The 21,897-nt window shown below is 38.5% G+C and overlaps 1 protein-coding gene across 1 annotated transcript; it reads left to right on the top strand.

Moving 5' to 3' along the window:
• The first annotated feature begins 1,282 nt into the window (after positions 1-1,282).
• Positions 1,283-21,495, top strand: reep2 (receptor accessory protein 2). Its single transcript, XM_051650510.1, has 8 exons — positions 1,283-1,465; positions 4,407-4,479; positions 5,278-5,354; positions 6,920-7,040; positions 7,127-7,240; positions 15,688-15,829; positions 17,793-17,959; positions 20,769-21,495. The coding sequence occupies exons 1-8, from the start codon at positions 1,434-1,436 to the stop codon at positions 20,841-20,843; spliced, it is 801 nt and encodes a 266-aa protein (XP_051506470.1). The 5' UTR covers positions 1,283-1,433; the 3' UTR covers positions 20,844-21,495.
• Positions 21,496-21,897: the final 402 nt, after the last annotated feature.

The following is a 21,897-nucleotide window of genomic DNA, read 5'->3' as shown; positions in this document are numbered from 1 at the left end:
ACCTTCAGAAAATTACCATGTTGACTGTAGTTTCCATGATTGTACCATACCATAAGTTTAACAGTGATCATTTAATATGAGCAACCGCTGTCATAAGAAAGTTAAATTAAAATGACAAAAAATATGAAAAGTTCACTGTTTTGTCACTGCAGGAGAACCCATACTGATGGTTTTATAAAACACTGATTCTTGAGATAAAGGACAAAACGTCTTATATACAAAAGTCATCTTTATTTTAAAAATCAAGACATTCATAACAATACTGGAAAGGTTAAACCTAAAGGAAATGTGTATACTCGGCATTTTTTACTTATATTTTAAAATAATTTCATTAGAATGTTTTAAAATGCATGCTCTATACTCAGAAGCACATGTAACTTAACCTGTCCTCAGCAAGAGGTCACAATGTTAAACTACTAAACAAAGTGTTTAAAAATGCAACAAATTCATACATATCAAATGAAAGGTAGGGATCTGTAAGATATCAAACATTACATTAAGAAAACTTTCAATGATATTTTCCATAAAAAACTGCCTATCAAATTTGCCCTCACTTTGCGTCAACTCCCGTCAGATTGTTTTTTTTTTTTAATCCTGAATAAATCAGAAAATGTCCTGATCAGCTTTAACTCCGAGTACCCCTTTCCCACTTCCTGCTCATGGTGGATGCAACAGTAGGACACGTGGTCTGGTACGTTTGATATTTTTCAAACTTTAAACAAACAGTTTATTAAGTCTCTGCGGTCACAGCTTCAACTTGTCAACTCGTCATTCTCATTATTATAATTTCTGTTAAAATTGTGGGATCAATTTTGGCATTTTAGTTTAGTTTATAGAGGCATCTTCAACTGAGGGGGGTGGGGGGAAATGGCTCCAGTGTACAACAAATGGTTAAGATGGAAAAATATTAAATTTTGTCAACTCCGTCAGATTTTCAGAATAGTATGAAATCAGAAGAAGAATTTTATATATATATATATATATATATATATATATATATATATATATATATATAGAATGTATTTTATCACTTAACTCCTTTACTGAACAATATTATTAGATAATTAAAACCTTTACACTTGTTGGATTAACCAAATTAAAATAGCATGCTTTTTGTGTGTCTGATGGAATTGACACAAATGACAGTAAGATGTAAGTTAAGAAGTGAATAAATGTACATTTTCAGAATTTTTGTTTATAATAAACGGAGCAAGTGTAAAGATGTCGCTGTCCCTTTAAGAGAAGCGGGGTGACAGAGCGCATATGCAGCGGCTCTCTCCGGTAGCTTGTGTTATCACTGTTCCATTCAGAGACACACAGACACGGGATCGGCTGGAATTCCTCCTGATATTCAGCATCAGTCGTGTTGGAGTGTAGGAATGGAGGTGCTGAATAATCCACTAAAATAAGGAAAACTCCCCACAGAGATCAAGATGGTGTCGTGGATTATTTCGCGGATGGTGGTGTGAGTGTTTATGCCGTTCGCGCGTGTTTGTTGTGTTGCTTCGGATACATGACGCTTTTCATTGCAAACACACATCATTTTTGCTTAATTTCTCCGTGAAATGCTTTAGTGTTGAAATTTAAGGGGATATAAAGATAATCGTCTACTCAGATTAATTAAATAAATGACTAAATTAATATAACAAAGCGATGACTCCATCTAGACGAGGGTTCCATTTGTGTTGCCTGGAGCGAAATATGCACAATATTGTAATTTAATTGACCAATTACATTAGTAGAAAATGTGAAATAAGTACATTTTGGCTTCAAAACGGAAACAAATGAGCAGGTTTAATGCATTCCAGCTGTTATCCATTCAATACACCCATGACATCATCTCTCATGTGCTTTGATGTCATCATATTCTTAGATGTTTTTTTTATTTTAAATTGCAAATTGGGATCAAAGTCTTTTTGAAATGGTTTGCTAAGTGTTTACCAGTAATAAGGCCTACCTGCCCAGCAAATTGTTTTTTTTTTTTTTTTTACTGTTAGTAATGTTATGTAATGTGAAGGAGGACAGTCTGTGCCACATGACTCCCACATTTGTTCTGTATGTGTGGGTCTCAGGTGGGCGCTTGAGTGGGATTTACACAGTCAGGTGACTTTGATTCACATAGGATCACACTGAGTCTGTCAAGTAAGATTACTAACTTCCTGATCAACTGATTATGGCAAGCGCTCAGGCTGTGATCCATATAGGATGTGCTGGGCAGAAAGGCTAGGATGTATTGATCATTATTGTGGTCTTGCTATATCTTATGGAATGCTCTTAGGAGTGGCGTTAACTGTGGCGAGCAGATGTATTCTGGGAGTCAGGCTTGTTGAAATGGGACAGAGGACATGTGATCTGCCATGCGCCAGAATGCCTCACTTTCATCCTCTCACGCTTCACTGTGCATTACACTGTGTGCAGTCTACATGAGCATGCACATTTATAGAGACAAAATAAATGCACAATATATACAACCATGGGTAAAAGCATGTGCTGAAAGGGATCGGTCACCCAAAAAGAAATGTACTTGTCCTCATATAGTTCCAGATCCATTTATCTTTTTTTCTTCTTCTGTGGAACACAAAAGGAGACGTTCTGTTTCATTGCATGAAAGTGAATGGTGACTGACTCCCTAACATTCTCCCTAATGTCTCCTTTTGGGTTTCACGGAAGAAAGAAAATCATACGGGTTTGGAACGACACGAGGGTGAATAAATTACAGAACTTTTAATTTTTGATTGAACTACTGTATATCCCTTTAAGCCAGTGAACATGATACGTGACTGGGACACGTATTTCAGATGATGTCTGCAGTGCATGCAGTGGGTAGGAGTGGTTTGCCCTGTATCCCGACAGCCTCTATTGGATTCGCCATTGCAGAATGTTCTTGATCTTGTCACATCAGCACAAAATAACATGTCTGTTTGTGTGTATGAGAGACAGAGAGGGAGAGTGTGTCAGAGTGCATAGTGCACATGCGGTGAATCTGTGTCTAATTTTGTCCCTTTGTGTGTAGATTAATCTCCATTCATGCTTATTCCATCATAAATGATTTTGTTTTTGTTTGCCTTCAATGACACCATGAAACATGGTTGTGAGTAAAACAGGATTAATAATGTTTACTGCGAAGAGTTTAATGGTTTTGCTTTTTAAAGGAATAATTCACCCTAAAATGATAATTCTGTCATCATTTACTCATGCTCATGCCATCCCAGATGTGAATGACTTTCTTCTGCAGAACACAAAGATTTTTAGAAAAATATCTCGGCTCTGTAGGACCATATAATGCAAGAAAATGGTGACCAAAATGTTGAAGCTCAAAAAAGCACATAAATGCAGTGTAAAAGTAACCCATAAAACTCCAGTGGTTTAATCCATCTCTTCCGAAGCGGTCCAATCTATTTTGGGTGACAACAGACCAAAATGTCACTTTTTTTTCACTGTACATCTTGCTATTGCAGTCAATAAACATGGTCATGATTTCAAGATCAATTACACTTCCTAGTGTTTGACACATGCACAGAGGGCTAGATGGTGCTAGGGAGTGTAATCAAGCTTGAAATCGTGATCGCCAAGGAGACTGTTGATGTCAAAATTTTGAAGTGAAAAAGGAGTAATATTTTGGTCTGTTCTCATCCAAAATCAGTTGTATCACTTTAGAAGACACGGTTTAAACCACTAGAGTTGTATGGATTACTTTTATGCTGCCTTTATGTGCCTTTTGGAGTTTCAAAGGTTTGGTCACCATTCACTTGCATTGTATGGACCTACAAAGCAGAGATATTCTTTAAAAATCTTGTGTTCTGCAAAAGAAAGAAAGTCATACTTTCTGTGTCACTTACACTAGAGTGGTGGTGGCGGCATAGTGGGCTAAAGCACATAACTGGTAATCAGAAGGTTGCTGGTTCAATCCACACAGCCATCACCATTGTGTCCTTGAGCAAGGCACATAACTCCTGGTTGCTCTGGGGGGATTGTCCCTGTAATAAGTGCACTGTAAGTCGCTTTGGATAAAAGCATCTGCCAAATGCATAAATGGAAATGTCATACACATCTAGGATGGCATGAGGGTGAATAAATGAGAGAATATAAATTTTTGGGTGAACTATCCCTTTAACTAAACTGTACTGTGCTAAAAATTTTGATCAGATATTCTTGTATTGATTGGAACATCCATAAATGAATTTTTCCTGTATGAACCAGAGATATCCTGTCTACCCCTAACATGTTAGAATGAAACTGGCAGCAATGTTGCCTCTTAAGTGTCTATATTGTCTACTTTAGCTTTAGTGCCAGTGAAATTGTATATGCTTAAATTTGTTGTGTAATGGTAAAATTAACTTGTCTGCATCTTCTGGGTCAGGAAGCATGCTCTCATTTTACAGTCTGATGGTCTTTTCTCCCTGCAGCCTGGCCTTTGGGACACTCTATCCAGCCTATTCCTCCTATAAGGCTGTGAAGACGAAAAACGTCAAGGAGTATGTGAGTATTTGGCTTCATATTGTCCCGCTGTTTCACTCTTTTTGTAATGTTAACATAAACCGGATCAAAAATATTGGTTCATTAAAGACCATTACATTTTATTTTAGGTTTGTAAATTAAGTGCAACAGTTGCTATTCATGCTTATTTGATGTGTGATGATGGTTACCTAGTCCTGCAATATATACTGTAATATAATATAATTAAAAAAAATAGCTAATATGCTTTCCCATTAACTTAGGAAAGCCTTCTTTTTCCTCACTGGCCCTTTAGTATAAATATACATAGATTATTTAAATCATTAGCTACATGTATGTATCATGTTTTTGTATATTTATGTCTTGACACCCAGATGGTAGGATGAGTTCAGAGTATCAGTATTGTCTAGTTACTGGTTGCTATGTAAATCATTAGGGCAGCAGTTGGCCATTTTTTTTTTCTCATCTAGACAAATAGGGGCACCTTTCATGCATCTAGAATTTTTTAGAAAACAACTTGGATCTTTCACAACCCTTTAATCTGTTTTCTTGTGGATCTGGATTTCGTTTGCTGCTTTTGAAGGCAATAGTGTTATTTCATTTTGATAATTGCACAGTTGGATATAATTTTCTTGTGTGAACAGATGGAGACCAAACTTGCTTGTGATTTGGCAATCACACAACTATTTCTTTCATAAACCAGTCTTGCATTATGCACAAGGCTATGTTCAGTAACTGCATGTGACTGAATGCGTGCTGATGTCATATGAGGTGTGTGTACACGTGCTTTACTATAACATCTGTCTGTGTTTCCATCCTCAGGTGAAATGGATGATGTACTGGATAGTATATGCGCTTTTTACAGCAGCAGAGACGATCACGGATATGTTCCTCTCCTGGTGGGTGAACTGTTTACAGAATATTTTAGGCTTTTTCCGGTTATATATATATTAATTATTACACTTCATTTATCACACATTGGGCAACATTGACATTTTAAAGAATAGATGTTAGTTACTATTTGGATGAACCACACTAAAACATTTAAAAAATGTTTTTTTGATTTTTCCCCTTTTTCTCCCAATTTGGAATGCCCAATTCCCAATGTGCTTTTAAGTCCTCGTGGTCACATAGTGATTCGCCTCAGTCCGGGTGGCGGAGGACGAATCCCAGTTGCCTCCGCATCTGAGACCGTCAGCCCGCGCATCTAATCACGTGGCTTGTTGAGCGCGTTGCCACGGAGACATAGCGCGTGTGTAGGCTTCACGCTATCCACCGCGGCAACAACGCTCAACTCACCACGCGCCCCACCGAGAACGAACCACATTATAGCGACCACGAGGAGGTTACCCCGTGTGACTCTACCATCCCTAGCAACCGGGCCAATTTGGTTGCTTAGGAGACCTGGCTGGAGTCACTCGGCACACCCTGGGATTTGAACTAGTGATGTCCAGGGGTGGTAGCCAGCGTATTTTACCACTGAGCTACCCAGGCCCCACTAAAACATTTCTTGATCATATTTCATCCCAAAAAATTACCGTAAATAATTCCGTAGTGTTTCACAATTGTTTGGAATTCCCATTTTTTTTCTGTGATGACTCATTAGATTCTCATTACTGTAATGCACCAATGAAAACTATTCTGTCTGATCACAATTTCTTTTTTAAAGCAGCATAGTTTCAAGGCAGTATAACAAATTCCACTGTTATAATAACTAAAATGTAAGTCATTCATCATCCAGTGGCAGACTGACAATCGGGAGAACCAGGATTTTTTCCAGTGGCCCGGCAGTGAAATGGGGCCACGTTATGTCAAAGTTGGCCATGATATGTAGAAGGGGACAGAGAAACACATCATCATTTTTGTTATGAAAATAATGTCAATGCAAAGTTAACTTGCAAAGTAAATTTTTTTCCTCATTTAAAATGTTTTACTTCTGGAGAAATAAATTAATTTTGAGACATTTATAAAATCATGACCACTCATGTGAGATGAAGAGTTCAGTCATATCCGTAACCTTATAAAAGCTGTTTTATTCTACATGGAGCAGGCGTGCCTAATGGGGGCAGCCATGTTAGTGTCACGTGACCAGCTGAATACTACTTGCTTAATCTCAGTAACTGCCCTGTTATTGGACACTTTCATTCATGGATTAAATTAATCCTGGCTTCCTGTGCATGGTGAATTTCTACAATGGTATTGGTAACTGAAAACTACTGTGTTTGAATTATGCAGCATCCAGGCCAAAAGGTGGCAGTGTAAGCCATACTTCGACATACTTAAAAAAAAAAAAAAAAAAAAAAAAAAAATTATACAGAGTGCACCTTTAATGGTACAAAAATATGTTTCATAAAATATGGCTTTGTGAGATTCACCCATTTGATAAAGCTACACAATTATCTGTGTGCAAATATTATTTTTATTCTCTCCAATCAGACCATATTTGGACTTCCCATTTTCCCAGGTTTCCATTTTACTTTGAGCTGAAGATTGCTTTTGTCATCTGGCTGTTGTCCCCATACACCAAGGGCTCCAGTGTGCTGTACCGCAAATTTGTGCATCCCACGCTTTCCAATAAAGAGAAGGTACAAATGAACATGCCCAATTATTTTGTAATAAAACAATTGTTCAAATGGACTAATGGAATAGTGTTGCATGTCGTGTGTTACAGGAAATTGATGAGTACATAACTCAAGCTAAAGACCGCAGTTATGAGACCATGATGCGGTTTGGGAAGAGAGGCCTGAATATCGCAGCCACTGCAGCAGTCACAGCTGCCACCAAGGTGAAATAACTGTTAGACGACACAGGATTTAATGTGTTACTGAATATGTGTTTATTAGGGCTTGGAAAAGTAAACAAAATTAATGCATTATCCATTTTTGTTTTCACTTCCTGAAACTTTACTAATGTTTTTCCTTACTTCCTGTGGATAAAATTGGTATAAATTAATTTTCAGGAGGTACAGGCTCGACATGACTGCACATATAGCACAGAAACTGATTGTGTGGAGCAGCGCACACTTATACATTACGCACGGTGCATATCCAGGGCATAATAAACACTGGAGCAGATTTGAAGTACGGAGAATGGAGGCTTCACTGCAAGTGGTGAGCCAGGTGTGGGAGAGATATGGGCCAGCTGCCATATCTCTTCTCTTCGCCCCAAAGTGCTCACTCACTGTCATCTGAACCAGTCAGTATCCAAAGCGAACCTGCGCAAAAGAGACCTAGCATGTGCGCAATAGAGAATGAACGGCAACCACTGAAAATAATAGTACTGAGATTTTAAACTTCAGCATTCAATTTGTTTTGTATTTTTATGTTAGGGCTGATATCGTGGCGAAGATATAAAGTGTCAATCGATAGAGATTTTGCTATATTGTTATATGTAAATGTGCCCAGCATGGGCTTATCTATCAGTGGGCAGAGAACTTAAGAAACATGGGCAAGGTTTTATGTCATACATTTTTTTTTTTTGGCCGCCCAAATTTTTTTTCAGCTTATGCATTATTTTCTTTGTTACATTGCTTTGGGAAGATTTTCAGTTTCTTGAGGTTAGATGATAATAATAATAATAATATTGGTCAACAACATATCAGACTGAAATGTGGCATAATGTGAAATTCAGCATTATGGTAAGAATGATTTAAAACCAAGTTTTTGTTTTGTTTTTTGTTTTTTGTAAACTGACATTTTTATTGGTTGCTCCTCAAGTATGACACACAACACAACAAAACATTCTTGTACAGAGTCAACCATTATCCCCCTTGAACCCCATTATTTTCCTCCCCTCCCAATCCCCAACCCAACCCCCAACAAACATCCCTGTGGCCAAGCCCGAGTACACACATATAAAAAAAAAAATAAAAAAATAATAATAAATATACATATTTAAAACTATAAGTCCCTCTCCACTGCCCCTCCCCAAGAGCCCTCCAAAAATGCCAAATAACTGCCCCACTTTTTTTCAAACAACTCCCGGTTGCCTAGCCTTCTTTACGATACCTCCTCAAATGCCACCACCCTGCCCATCTCTGTGCACCACTCCTGAAATGAGGGTGCTCCAGCTGAATTCCATCCCCTAAGCATGACCTGTCTGCCAATCATAACACCGGCTAGGACCCAATTTGTTATGTGTTTATTCCCTATATTAATGACCGCCACATCGCCTAAAATACAGAGTCTGGGGCAAAATGAAATTTGAGTGCCCAATGGGTCACACATAAAACTCTGAACCCTCAACCAAAATTCTTGGATCTTAACACCATCAAAAAAACATGGGTTGTGTCCCAGTCTTCTGATTGGCATCGCCAGCAGGTGGGTGTGTCTTTAAGACAAAGCCTATACAATCTAGAGGGGGTCCAATAGAATCGATGTAAAAGCTTAAATTGCATAAGACACCCTTGCATCTCTAGATGTAGACTTGATGTTTTTTAGAATCCTAGCCCACACTCCCTTCTCCAATACCAAATTTAAATCTTTCTCCCATAATCTCTTGAGAGAAGCTCCGTCCCTCAGACTCTGAATTAGCATGGAGTAATACACTGATGCCTCATGACCTTTTCCAAAAGCAGTAATCACCACTCCCAGAGTCTCTGCCACTTTGGGGGGGGGGGGGGTATGCTACTCCCAAGAATAGTACAAAGCAGGTGGCGCAGCTGTACATACCTAAAGAATTGAGACCTGGGAATCCCAAAATGTTGAACCATATTTTCAAAGGATCTCAACACTCCACTCTCATAAAGGTCACCGATCGTATTAACCTCCCTCACAATCCACTCTGTCCAACAGAAAGGGGACTTATTAATACATAACTTGGGGTTCAGCCATATGCTCGAAGCAACATTTAAATGTCAGAATTAAACATTCTGGACACTTTTGTCCATACCGCGTGCAAATGTGAGATAACAGGGTGTAGCTTCTCCGGTTAGTTGAGTTTGAAATAAGAATGGCGAAATAGGGGCAAGAACTTCCTGTTCAATACAAAACCAGGGAGGGGCTCTCTCAGGTGGAAGCGACCAATAAGCCAAATGTCTGTGAACAAATGCATAATAATAAAACAAAATCTTGGGTAGGCCTAGCCCACCTTTGTCAATCGGCCTATGCAACTTACAGAAGTGTCACCTGGAACGTTTACCATTCCAAATAAAGGACTTCGCTATGCTATCAATTGCTTGAAATAAGAGAGGGGGACCTCCTATAGGGAGAGATTATAGCAGGTAGTTGAATTTTGAAATACAGTTCATTTTAATAACATTAACCTTCCCAATTTTAGATAAATGTAATGAAGCCCACCTGCCCACATCGCACAAACCTTTTTATTAAAGAGTCCAAATTAACTAACTAAATCACACACATTTGCTGGGAATAAAATACCCAAATTCTTAATGCCCTGTTTGGGCCACTGGAAGGCGCCCGGCTGAAAAGCTGTTACCGGGCAGCATGCTGTCAGAGCCAAAGCTTCGTATTTAGACCAATTAACTCTGTATCCTGAGAACTTAGAAAAGGAATTAATAATTCTGTGGAGGCAAGGTATAGATCTAGTAGGGTCAGAGATGAATAATAAAATATCATCTGGGTAAAGCAAAAACTTTTGCGCCACACCTCCCGCCACCACACCCTGGAAAATCATCCTCCTCACTTATCGTGGCTGCTAATGGTTTCAGGGAGAGTCAGAACAAAAAAGGGGAAAGAGGGCAACCTTGCCGGGTGCTCCTCTCCATTTGTTTGTACCGCCGCTACCGGGTGTCTATAAAGTAACTTAATCCATCCAATAAAAGTATTCCCGAACCTGTACATTTCCAAAATCTTAAAAAGATAATCCCATTCTACCATATCAAATGCCTTTTCGGCATCAAGTGAGATGGCAGCGACCGGAGTCTGATCATTCGCCACTGATCACATGATATTGATGAAACGCCTAGTCAGAAGAGCTACGGCCCCGAATAAACCCCACCTGATCTATATGTATAAGAGATGTCATAACTTTACTTGATCAGTTATCCAAAATATTTGACAATATTTTAATGTCTAGCTGGATCAGGGAAATTGGATGGTAACACTTACACTCGCTTGGATCTTTGTCCTTTTTAAGAATCAGACTGATTCGAGCTTGTCTTGGTTGGCGGAATCTTTCCATTCTTTAATGATTCCATATAAACTTCTAGCAAAAGTGGAGCCAGTTCTGTAGCATAACATTAAAAAATTCAGCGGCAAAACCATCTGGCCTCCAAGATTATCTCAGAATCAAGAGAATTTCTTTGCTCAGTCGTCAGTTTAGGAAGTTCTAATGGTTCCACAAAGTTTCTAATATCTTCATCAGTAGACAAAGACATGGAGCTATAGAGATCAAGATAGAATTCTTTAAAAGTTATTATTAATATCAATGGCCGAGGTAAATATTTCACCACCAGCAGATTTCACTGAGGGAATGGTAGAAAAAGAGTCTCTGTTTTATATATCTAGCCAGAAGCTTCCCTGCTTTGTCCTCTGTCTTGCCATGAATGGCCAAAACACCACCTTCTGTGACAACATAGTATTATATCTAGTTTCTATATCTATATAGATCTAATATCTAATAGTATTTCAATCGGGTCAATTCTCTGAGGCCATTAGATGACATTCGGTGCTTCAGCACTGCCTCTGCACTTTTAATATTCCCTTCCAATTTCACGAGTTCTTGTGCTTTGGTTTTTTTGGTGAATGAGGCATACTGTATGATCCGGCCCCTAAGATCCACCTTAAGTGCCTCCCAAGCCATGCCCACAGAGGATACTGAGGACCAGTTGGTCTCCATATAAACATTGTTTTCAGCCTTTAGCATTTTTTGGAATTCAGGATTTTGCAAAAGGGATACATTAAAGCGGCAACTGTATGATTTCTTTTTCTCCGTATGTGGCAACACCTCTGAACACACCAGGGTATGATCTGAGATTAAAATGTTTCCAATTGAGCAATCAACAATAGATGAAATGAGGGACTTAGATATATTTAAAAAATCTATTCTATAGTAAATCTTATGGACTGATGAAAACAAATTTTATAGTCCCTACCAGATGGGTTCAAAAGTCTCCAAATATCTGTAAGACCAAGATTTTTACACATCCTGTGAAGCAACACTGTTGCTCTAGGGGGCTTGCACACTTTTGCTTCACTATGATCAAGGACTGAGTTCATCAAAAGATTAAAATCTCCTATCAATATTATATCATGAGAGGTACCAGCGGCTTGCAGCATCCCATCAAGATCTATAAAAAAGCCCTGATCATCAACGTTAGGTGCATAAATATTAGCCAAAATAAGACTTTGTCCCTGAATGTCAGCAAAAACAATAATGACTCTTCCTAATTTCTTTACTCTGTTAGGTTAGGATAAGGTTTCCTTATCAGTGTACTGACTCCCCTGCTCTTACTTGAGCCAGCACTATAAAAAGAAAAATGCCCACCCCTTATCTTTCCAAATTTTTCAACTTCCTACGGAGAAAGGTGCGTTTCTCGAAGAAACACTATATCATATTTCTTATGCTCAAGAAGAGAAATATCCTTTGTTCTTTTTATGGGGTGCCCCAAAGCATTCACATTTCACGTGGAGAGAGAGACAATCCACTCATAGTAACATTTTACATTTTGACATATAAGAAAAAATAGATTGTGTGTCAAAGACAAGATTATAAAGACCACATTCCAACATTAGTGCAATAGTCAAACCCCGAACATCCCCTAGAACCAAAAAAACGGAAAAAAGAAAAATGTGCGCATTAACCCCACGCACGACAGCGCCAACTGGCGTCCATCCCTTCAAACTCAAACAGCCCATGCACGCCTACGAGAGCCCCCGTGACAACCTTGCCATCGGATTGCTCAAATCCGGTGTTTCTATTGAAAATTTATGAGACAGAATTACACAGCTAAAAATAATCTATAAAAAACTCCAGCCAATAGGCAGAATAAACACAAAGAGTGTGCAGCTTCATCCATAAAACTGTCCTGTAGGTGTGTTATTCTACAAAATAAACTCCAGCCGTTAGGTGGAACTAGCACAAAAAGAGCGTGCAGATTCTACAAACAGTCAAACGAATGTTCAGTGAGCCTGTCCACTCGGCTGCAACATGAGTGCAAGCAAATGACTTACTCAATTGACTTAGAAATAGATCCATAGCCAGAAATACTCCACAAAATAAACTCCAGCCAACAGGCGGACTAAGCAAAATGAGCATGTAGATTCATCCATGAATCTACATGCAAAATGAGCATGTAGATTCAAACCGTCCCGGAGGTGTGTTGCTCTACAATATATAAACTCCAGCTGCTAGGCGGAACCAGCAGAAAAAGAGCGTGCAGAATCTTCAAACAGTCAAGCGAATATTCAGTGAGCTGGTCCACTTGGCTTCAAAGTGAGTACCACAAGATGACTTACTCACTCCATTGACTTTATGAAAGACATCTCTTGCTGTGGGCATGTGAATGTTTTATGGCCATCCTTAGCATCTATTCTCAGTTTGGCCGGGAATATCAGTGCGAAAGCGACTTTCCGTTGATGTAAAAGTTTCTTGCATTCCTTGAATCAATCACGTTTCTCTCTTGTCGAGTTCGCAAAGTCTGGGAACAAGAAAATGCTGTGGTTCTTACAAGAAAGCCTTCCTTTACTCATCACCTCGCGTAACACAAGATCTTTATCGGATGATCTCAGAAATTTGGCCAAAATTGATTGGGGCCTGTCTCCTTCCATGGATCGTGGAGCCGGAACTCTGTGAGCTCGCTCGATTTCCAGCTTATGGACTGCTATGTCGAGTAGACTCGAAAAGAGCCCATCAAGGAATTCCACCATATCCTGTCCCTCCACTCCCTCCGGGACTCCCACGATATGGACGTTATTCCGTCGGCTATGGTTTTCCATGTCCTCCAGCTTCTCCCAGACACGCTCCAAATTATTATATTGGAAAATGATATAAGAGGATGTAAGTATTTGAAGTATTTAATTAAAAAATAGGTATTAAAATATGGTTTAGTATATTAAGCTATTTTTGATTTTAAAAAAATTACCATATCGTGATATACAAGTGCATCTCAATAAATTAGAATGTCATGGAAAAGTTCATTTATTTCAGTAATTCAACTCAAATTGTGAAACTCGTGTATTAAATAAATTCAGTGCACATAGACTGAAGTAGTTTAAGTCTTTGGTTCTTTTAATTGTGATGATTTTGGCTCACATTTAACAAAAACCCACCAATTCACTATCTCAAAAAATTAGAATATGGTGACATGCCAATCAGCTAATCAACTCAAAACACCTGCAAAGGTTTCCTGAGCCTTCAAAATGGTCTATCAGTTTGGTTCACTAGACTACACAATCATGGGGAAGACTGCTGATCTGACAGTTGTCCAGAAGACAATCATTGACACCCTTCACAAGGATTCATTGCCAAAGAAGCTGGCTGTTCACAGAGTGCTGTATCCAAGCATGTTAACAGAAAGTTGAGTGGAAGGAAAAAGTGTGGAAGAAAAAGATGCACAACCAACCGAGAGAACCGCAGCCTTATGAGGATTGTCAAGCAAAATCGATTCAAGAATTTGGGTGAACTTCACAAGGAATGGACTGAGGCTGGGGTCAAGGCATCAAGAGCCACCACACACAGATGTGTCAAGGAATTTGGCTACAGTTGTCATATTCCTCTTGTTAAGCCACTCCTGAACCACAGACAACGTCAGAGGCATCTTACCTGGGCTAAGGAGAAGAAGAACTGGACTGTTGCCCAGTGGTCCAAAGTCCTCTTTTCAGATGAGAGCAAGTTTTGTATTTTATTTGGAAACCAAGGTCCTAGAGTCTGGAGGAAGGGTGGAGAAGCTCATAGCCCAAGTTGCTTGAAGTCCAGTGTTAAGTTTCCACAGTCTGTGATGATTTGGGGTGCAATGTCATCTGCTGGTGTTGGTCCATTGTGTTTTTTGAAAACCAAAGTCACTGCACCCGTTTACCAAGAAATTTTGGAGCACTTCATGCTTCTTTCTGCTGACCAGCTTTTTAAAGATGCTGATTTCATTTTCCAGCAGGATTTGGCACCTGCCCACACTGCCAAAAGCACCAAAAGTTGGTTAAATGACCATGGTGTTGGTGTGCTTGACTGGCCAGCAAACTCACCAGACCTGAACCCCATAGAGAATCTATGGGGTATTGTCAAGAGGAAAATGAGAAACAAGAGACCAAAAAATGCAGATGAGCTGAAGGCCACTGTCAAAGAAACCTGGGCTTCCATACCACCTCAGCAGTGCCACAAACTGATCACCTCCATGCCACGCCGAATTGAGGCAGTAATTAAAGCAAAAGGAGCCCCTACCAAGTATTGAGTACATATACAGTAAATGAACATACTTTCCAGAAGGCCAACAATTCACTAAAAATGTTCTTATGATGTATTCTAATTTGTTGAGATAGTGAATTGGTGGGTTTTTGTTAAATGTGAGCCAAAATCATCACAATTAAAAGAACAAAAGACTTAAAATACTTCAGTCTGTGTGCATTGAATTTATTTAATACACGAGTTTCACAATTTGAGTTGAATTACTGAAATAAATGAACTTTTCCACGACATTCTAATTTATTGAGATGCACCTGTATATCGTTATCGTGATATAAAATTACTCATATCGTGATATAAGATTTTGGTCATATTGCCCACCCCTACTGTATGTATAGTGTCTAATAATGTATTGGCAATGTACATTTAAGTTAGTCTTGCCAATAAAGCTTGATATTAAGTAAATCTAACCATTTAGATTTTTAAAAAGTCCACTGGAAAATGACAGAAGATCTTGCCCAGCTTTTAATTACCACAGATTTTATGGCGTTTATACTGTACGTATACTTGAATCAATGATTTATACCTGTAAAAATGTGTCTAAGCGATTTCACAGCCCTAGGGTTTATGAGATCTTTTGTTTTTATGTACTATGTTCAGTTGCAGTGGTGTTTGTGATTTTATAGAAACTGTAAAAAAAAAAAAAAAAAAAATTATATGGGACTTTGTCTAACTCATCCATTTTAAAAAATAAACATTTTTAGTTTTGAAAAGACATCCATATGTAGGCACAATTTATATAGTCTACACAAAACTATTTTCAAGCATTTAAGCAGAAGCCTTTTGATCAAAAGGTTTTCAAGATTACGAGATACAAATTAATTCAAGCGTGTCCAGACTTGACTTGCAGCGTGTTTGTGTATTTAAATCCTACAGGGTCAAGGTGTGTTATCGGATAAGCTGCGCAGTTTCAGCATGCAGGATTTGACTCTGATTCAGAATGAAAGCGAGCTGCAACTGCCAGACGACACCCACACTGCAGCCACGCTACCACGTGCTAAATCAGCCATGCGCACAGGTAACATACAGTGCAACTACAGTCCTATCTCTACTTGCACACACTTGCTCACTGCACTAAACCCTCATAACGTACACTCAGCACATACACACCGATTGTGTGAAAAAACTCACATATTTATAATAGTCTGTCCTAGCCTGTTCAAACGCATTGGTCAGGGTTCTTTTTAGTGTGTGTGTGTGTGTGTGTGTGTGTGTGTGTGTGTGTGTGCTGACTCACTTATAGCCGCTCTGCAGGCAGCTATTGTCCCAGCCTGTTTATAATGCAGATGCTGATGTGACCAGCATGTGATTTTGCTGCCCACTTGATGACAGAGAGAGAGGAGGGGTGAATGTCTTCTGCAGTTTGTTCATATGCAACTCACTCTTTGCTGGGGCCCTAAATGGCGGGATTCCTCAGCATTTAACCTCTTCACATGCTGTGTCGTCATGCCATTCATAAATCTTTAAAGGTTGTGACCCATGAAGGAGGTCAAGTGGAAAAAGGCAGAGGGTGTTATGGAGAGAAGAGCATGACAATGATTGAAACCGCGTACAATCCTACTACTCGTACTTTTTCTCTAGTATGTTTGAAAAGGTGTTTAACAAAGTCAGTCCAGAATTCATGTCAGAGTTTGTATGAACAATGGATTTTAAACATCTTGGAATGGTTTTGAATTTTAATGTATTATTGGTGTATATATAAGGTTCCATTAGTTAATGCATTCTGTTAGGTATCTACTACTAACAATGAAAAGTATATATTTTTTTTACAGCATAAAAAATTATTAATCTTTGTAAATGCTAGCTAATAAAAATACAATTGTTCATTGTTAGTTCATGTTAGTTCATAGTGCATTAACTAATGTTAACATACAACTTTCGATTTTAAAAATCCATTACTATATGTTGAAATGAACATTAACCAAGATCAATAAATGCTGTAAAAGTATCGTTCATTGTTAGTTAACAACATTATTTAACATGAACTAATGTTAACAAATGGAACCTCATTGTAGAGTGTTACCAATATATTTTAAACTGGATGAAAATAGAAGCTGGCATGGTGTTAAAAAACAAAGAGTTCACAGACTTCCTACATTTGTTTATTCAGCAGACCATAGTGCGTAGAATACTGTATCCAGAAATGCAATGTACTGTATAAGACTTGACCTTCCAGCTGACCTTTCCAGTGTGACGAATGAACGGGAAGCCCTGGAAATGTCAACCACTTTTCTTTCTTTTTTAAACATCATCTTGACAAATATCATTATTTAGCGATTCTACACAAAATTGGGTTGAAATGCAAAATAACAGTTATTTTGGAGAGTACACGATGCCACTCGTTGAACTAAACATGCAGTGAGGCCATGTGGAATGTAGCTGTATTAACTGCTCGTTGCATACTGCATATTGTTTCAGTTTGATTCCTCAAAAAATGGAGCATACAGTATTGAGAATTATGCCATGAGCGGAACACTAGTGTTACATTCCAAACATAGCCCACATGTTTTGGGTCCATCTGAGGGATGTTGGCCCAGTCCAAGTAGCCCTAACACAGCAAAAAAGGACAAACCGAAGCTGTCTGCGATTCCACAGAGGTAATGATTTCAATAATGAGATCAGTGGTGATTCTATTAGCCCACAGAGCATGTTCATTGAATTACAGAGCGTCAAAGCTACACTGTGAATGGACAAGCAAAATGCTCCACTTCAGAACTCTTTGTGGTTCAGGCTTTGAATGAGGTCTTGAGTGGGACTTGCAGGGTATCAAAGCCAGAGAGAACATGAGAGACACACACACACAACCTCTTCAAACCATTTGCTGCCTTAACACTAATAAAAAGGTATCAGAAACATGACACGTTCTTCAGCTGCTCATATAGAGCGCAACATAACATGTCAACATTGGGATAAATGGTGTCAGCATGTGCCGCAGTGTAGAAGGAATTACAAAATCTATCCTTCATTATTGTTCTCCTCAGTTCGTGCCACGCCTATACCAACTGATAATGAATCACTGCACAGCTCCCGGTCTGATGACCAGTCAGACAGCAGGACTGAGCATTCAGATGAGGATGCAGCAGACAAGGTCCCCAAACGCACCGCAAGTGTCAGAGCAGCTAAGAAACCCTCAGTTGCCAAGACAGAGGTACACTCTTTTTCTTTTATTAATTATAGACTGACTCTTATTAGGCATCAGCCATTTATTCAGACTTTAAGTTAATACAATGATTCAGGCAAGGGTGGATGGCTCTTTACTTAGGGAAGTGTGAGAAAATGAAAGCAAATACCCTATACTTCTGTGTTCACTCCGAAAAAACTATGTTAGTGAAAGCACGTTGTTGTTGTGACAGTTGTTGCTTTTTCAGCATTTGTGTATTGCATCAGTAAGACAGAATATTCAGAAAAGCCTAAATAGTTTTTAATGACCAGAACTTCATGCATTACTCCTCCCTCTATGTTTTCCTCTCCATCTCTTTTTCTTTTTTTTGGGGGGGGGGGGGATTTTCTCCACTTTTCTCCCCAAGTTGGAATGCCCAATTCCCAATGCGCTCCAAGTCCTCATGGCGGCATAGTGATTCGCCTCAATCCAGGTGGCGGAGGACGAATCTCAGTTGCCTCCGCGTCTGAGACCGTCAGTCCACGCATCTTATCATGTTATCTTGTTGAGCGAGTTACCGCGGAGACATAGCGTGTGTGGAGGCTTCACGCTGTTCTCCACGGCATCCACGCACAACTCATCACGCACCCCACCGAGAGCGAACCACATTATAGCTACCACGAGGAGGTTACCCCATGTGACTCTACCCTCCCTAGCAACTGGGCCAATTTGGTTGCTTAGGAGACCTGGCTGGAGACACTCGGCACGCCCTGGATTCAAACTCGCGATTCCAGGGGTGGTAGTCGGCGTCTTTACTCGCTGAGCTACCCAGGCTCCCTCTTTCCTTTTCTTAAAGGAATAGTTCACGGAGACATAAAAAAAAAAAAAAAAGTAATCAATTGCTCAAGTCCATGTTGTTACAAAATCAAATTTCTTTTTTTTTTAACCAACTGGGGTTCCTGTAGCTCAACTGGTAGAGCATGGCGCTATCAATGCCAGGATCATTGGTTCGATTCCCAGGGAACACATAAATTGATACAATATATACTTTGAATGAACTAAGTCGCTTTGGATAAAAGCGTCTGCTAAATGAATAAATGAAAATGTAAATATGAGATTAGGGCTGGGCGATATGGCTACTAAAATTATATCTAGATATTTTTCATCTAATTGACGATAATCTATCTATCTAATATTATATTATTATATTATATTATATTATATTAGCTCTGAAATGGCTCAAAACGGATTTAAATCGGAGGAACCATAATTTCATCCAAACAGCCGTTGTAGCCAAGTAGATTCAATATTTTAAAGGCATTTAATAAAAATCTATTTCAAAATAATGAAGGCATGTTTCCCACTGTATTTCACTAAATGAACACAAGGTAGAAAGATATTTAATAATTTTCATTAATATGCACTTCTGTATTTATATTTTATATACAATAATACAGAGTAGATTAATAAAGTGTTACAGTATTTGCCTTCATATATTTTTACAAAAAAATTTTTGTGAATGAACAAGATGTGCAAAAACTACGTCACTTATTTTTTGTAAGCCAGTTTAATATTGCATAATAAATTATTACTCTGGGACCCAGTCAAGTTTATTATTATAGTATAATACTGAATTATTATTATTTTGAGGATTAGATTTGTTTTATACAAAAGTAATATATTTCTGTCCTATTTACTTCACCTAGAGCTTTTATTTTGACACTGAAAGTGCAGGGTCAGTATGTGTTTGACAATTAACAATGTTCCTCATCTGTCATCTCCTCCTTTTCTATTATAATGTGCTGCATTTATAGATCTGCTTTACTTTTTTTTTTTTTTTTTACTAATGTTTGGAATTGCGCGAATGCTTGAACCTGCTGTACTGTTCTTTCACAATGCATGTGAACTGCTCTAAAAGCACTAAAAACACGAGCCCTTCTTATTCTGAAGTGCACACAGACCATGTGGATCTGTCTTTAATTGCAGCCTTTTGCCATTTAATAATCGCATATGACCGTATAACCATTTGGATGTTATTTTGATTAATTGTGCAGACCCAAAAGATCGTGAAATTAGTCTTCTGATGCTCTTCATGAAACTTAATGGCCAAATAAAAAGCACGTTAAAATCACTGGGATATTCGCGATATTGCTTAATCTTATATATTGATTATATCGTGAATATTCAATATATTGCCCAGTCCTAGAAATGAGATAAATTGCAGAATGTTCACGCTGCTCTTTTCCTTACAATGAAAGTGGATGGTGACCAGTGGCTGTCAAGCTTCAAAAAGGACGAAAAAGTAAAGTCCATGATTTGTGCGTTATATTGTGTCTTCTGAAGCTATACAATAGCTTTGTATGCTTATCGTTATTTACTGAAAAATCCACTGAAAGTTTCGAATGACCTGAAGGTGAATAATGATGAAAGAATTCTTATTTCTGAACTAACTATTGTTTTAATATGAAAAATTATATTTCAATTATTTGTAAAGCTTAGCTTTCTTCTTGTCCCTTATATGGTTCTAGCCTAGATGTTTTGTGGAAATTATTTATAATACCCACAACCAAAAGCTTATTTTGCCACTAGAAATCTGTGGTAGTTCTCTGAAATAGTCTGTTACATCCACCCGTTTCATTACAAATCATAATGAGAAATATCTTTTTAAATGTGAAAATGTGCATCCACATTTTCCCATGCCTATATGTGAATGTGCTACGATGAGCATGTGCCTGCACTGAAATGTGCTCTGTTCATCCAGTTGCTTGAGTAGGTTAGTGTATTTTTTATATAGAGTAAATAGGGTTTTTATGCATGCTCTTTCTCTTCCTTTTGTTTTTTCTGTTAATCTGGCCAGACCACCAAGACGGTGAAGAAACAGCCAAAGAAGAAAAGCACCACCACGGCCAACAACAATGCTGAATCACCATAAGTCACACTGCATTCACCATCCCTGGAAAACAGACAGTACATACTCTATACTCCATACTAACAACCAAACATTAGAGCCTTTTGCTTTTATAGATTCATACCGACTCATTCAGATACACATAAGATGCATTGCCTGGAGCTGTTTTTATCTTGCAGGTTTAATGCAGTTTGAAGTTTAGACAACAGGCTTTCGTGGTTAACAAGACAGTTCTCAAAGCTTCCCACTTCAAACCATTTATCTAATGTATGTGTGTGCACTTCCGTGTTTGTGTGCTAAGTAAGGCTGGGTCCTTAATATTAGTGGTCACCTCTATAAAGCATAAGCCCAGAATGCAGAGCCTGCACATGAAAAGAAATTTATAAACTCTTCTGGATCATTTCACTTGCCCTTTTAACCACAAATTTCAAGCTAAAACCATATAAATACATTTTATTTACCAATATTATTGAAAGCCAAATGTTTCCCATAATAGAGGCCAGTCCCCTTTTTTTAGCATGTAGGACACACGCTATGGGACAGGCAAGAAACCAGCACAGGACAAATAGGCTTTTAATGGGATAGTTTACCCAAAAATGAAAATTCTATCATCATTTACTCACCCTCATGCCATCCCAGATATGTATGACCTTCTTTCTTCTGCTGAACACAAATGGAGATTTTTAGAAGAATATCTCAGCTCTGTAGGTCCATGCAATGCAAGTGAATGGTGGCCAGAACTTTGAAGCTCCAAAAAGCACAGAAAGGCAGCATAATAAATAATTCACACAACTCCAGTGGTTAAATCCATATCTTCAGAAGGTATATGATAGGTGTGGGTGAGAAACAGATCAATATTTAAGTCCTTTTTTACTATAAAGTCTCCTCCCTGCCCACTAGGTGGTGATATGCACAAAGAATGGGAATCGTCAAAAACAAAAGAAGAATGTGAAAGTGAAAGTGGAGATTGATAGTAAAAATTACTTAATATTGATCTGTTTCTCACCAAGAACTATTACATTGCTTCAGAAGACATCAATTTAACCACTGGAGTCTTATGGATTGCCTTTATGTGCCT

Source organism: Myxocyprinus asiaticus, chromosome 22 (assembly GCF_019703515.2).
Source record: "Myxocyprinus asiaticus isolate MX2 ecotype Aquarium Trade chromosome 22, UBuf_Myxa_2, whole genome shotgun sequence".
Classification (NCBI taxonomy): domain Eukaryota; kingdom Metazoa; phylum Chordata; class Actinopteri; order Cypriniformes; family Catostomidae; genus Myxocyprinus; species Myxocyprinus asiaticus.
The sequence above is the reverse complement of the archived record's forward strand: the minus strand, read 5'-3'. Positions and strand labels throughout refer to the sequence as shown.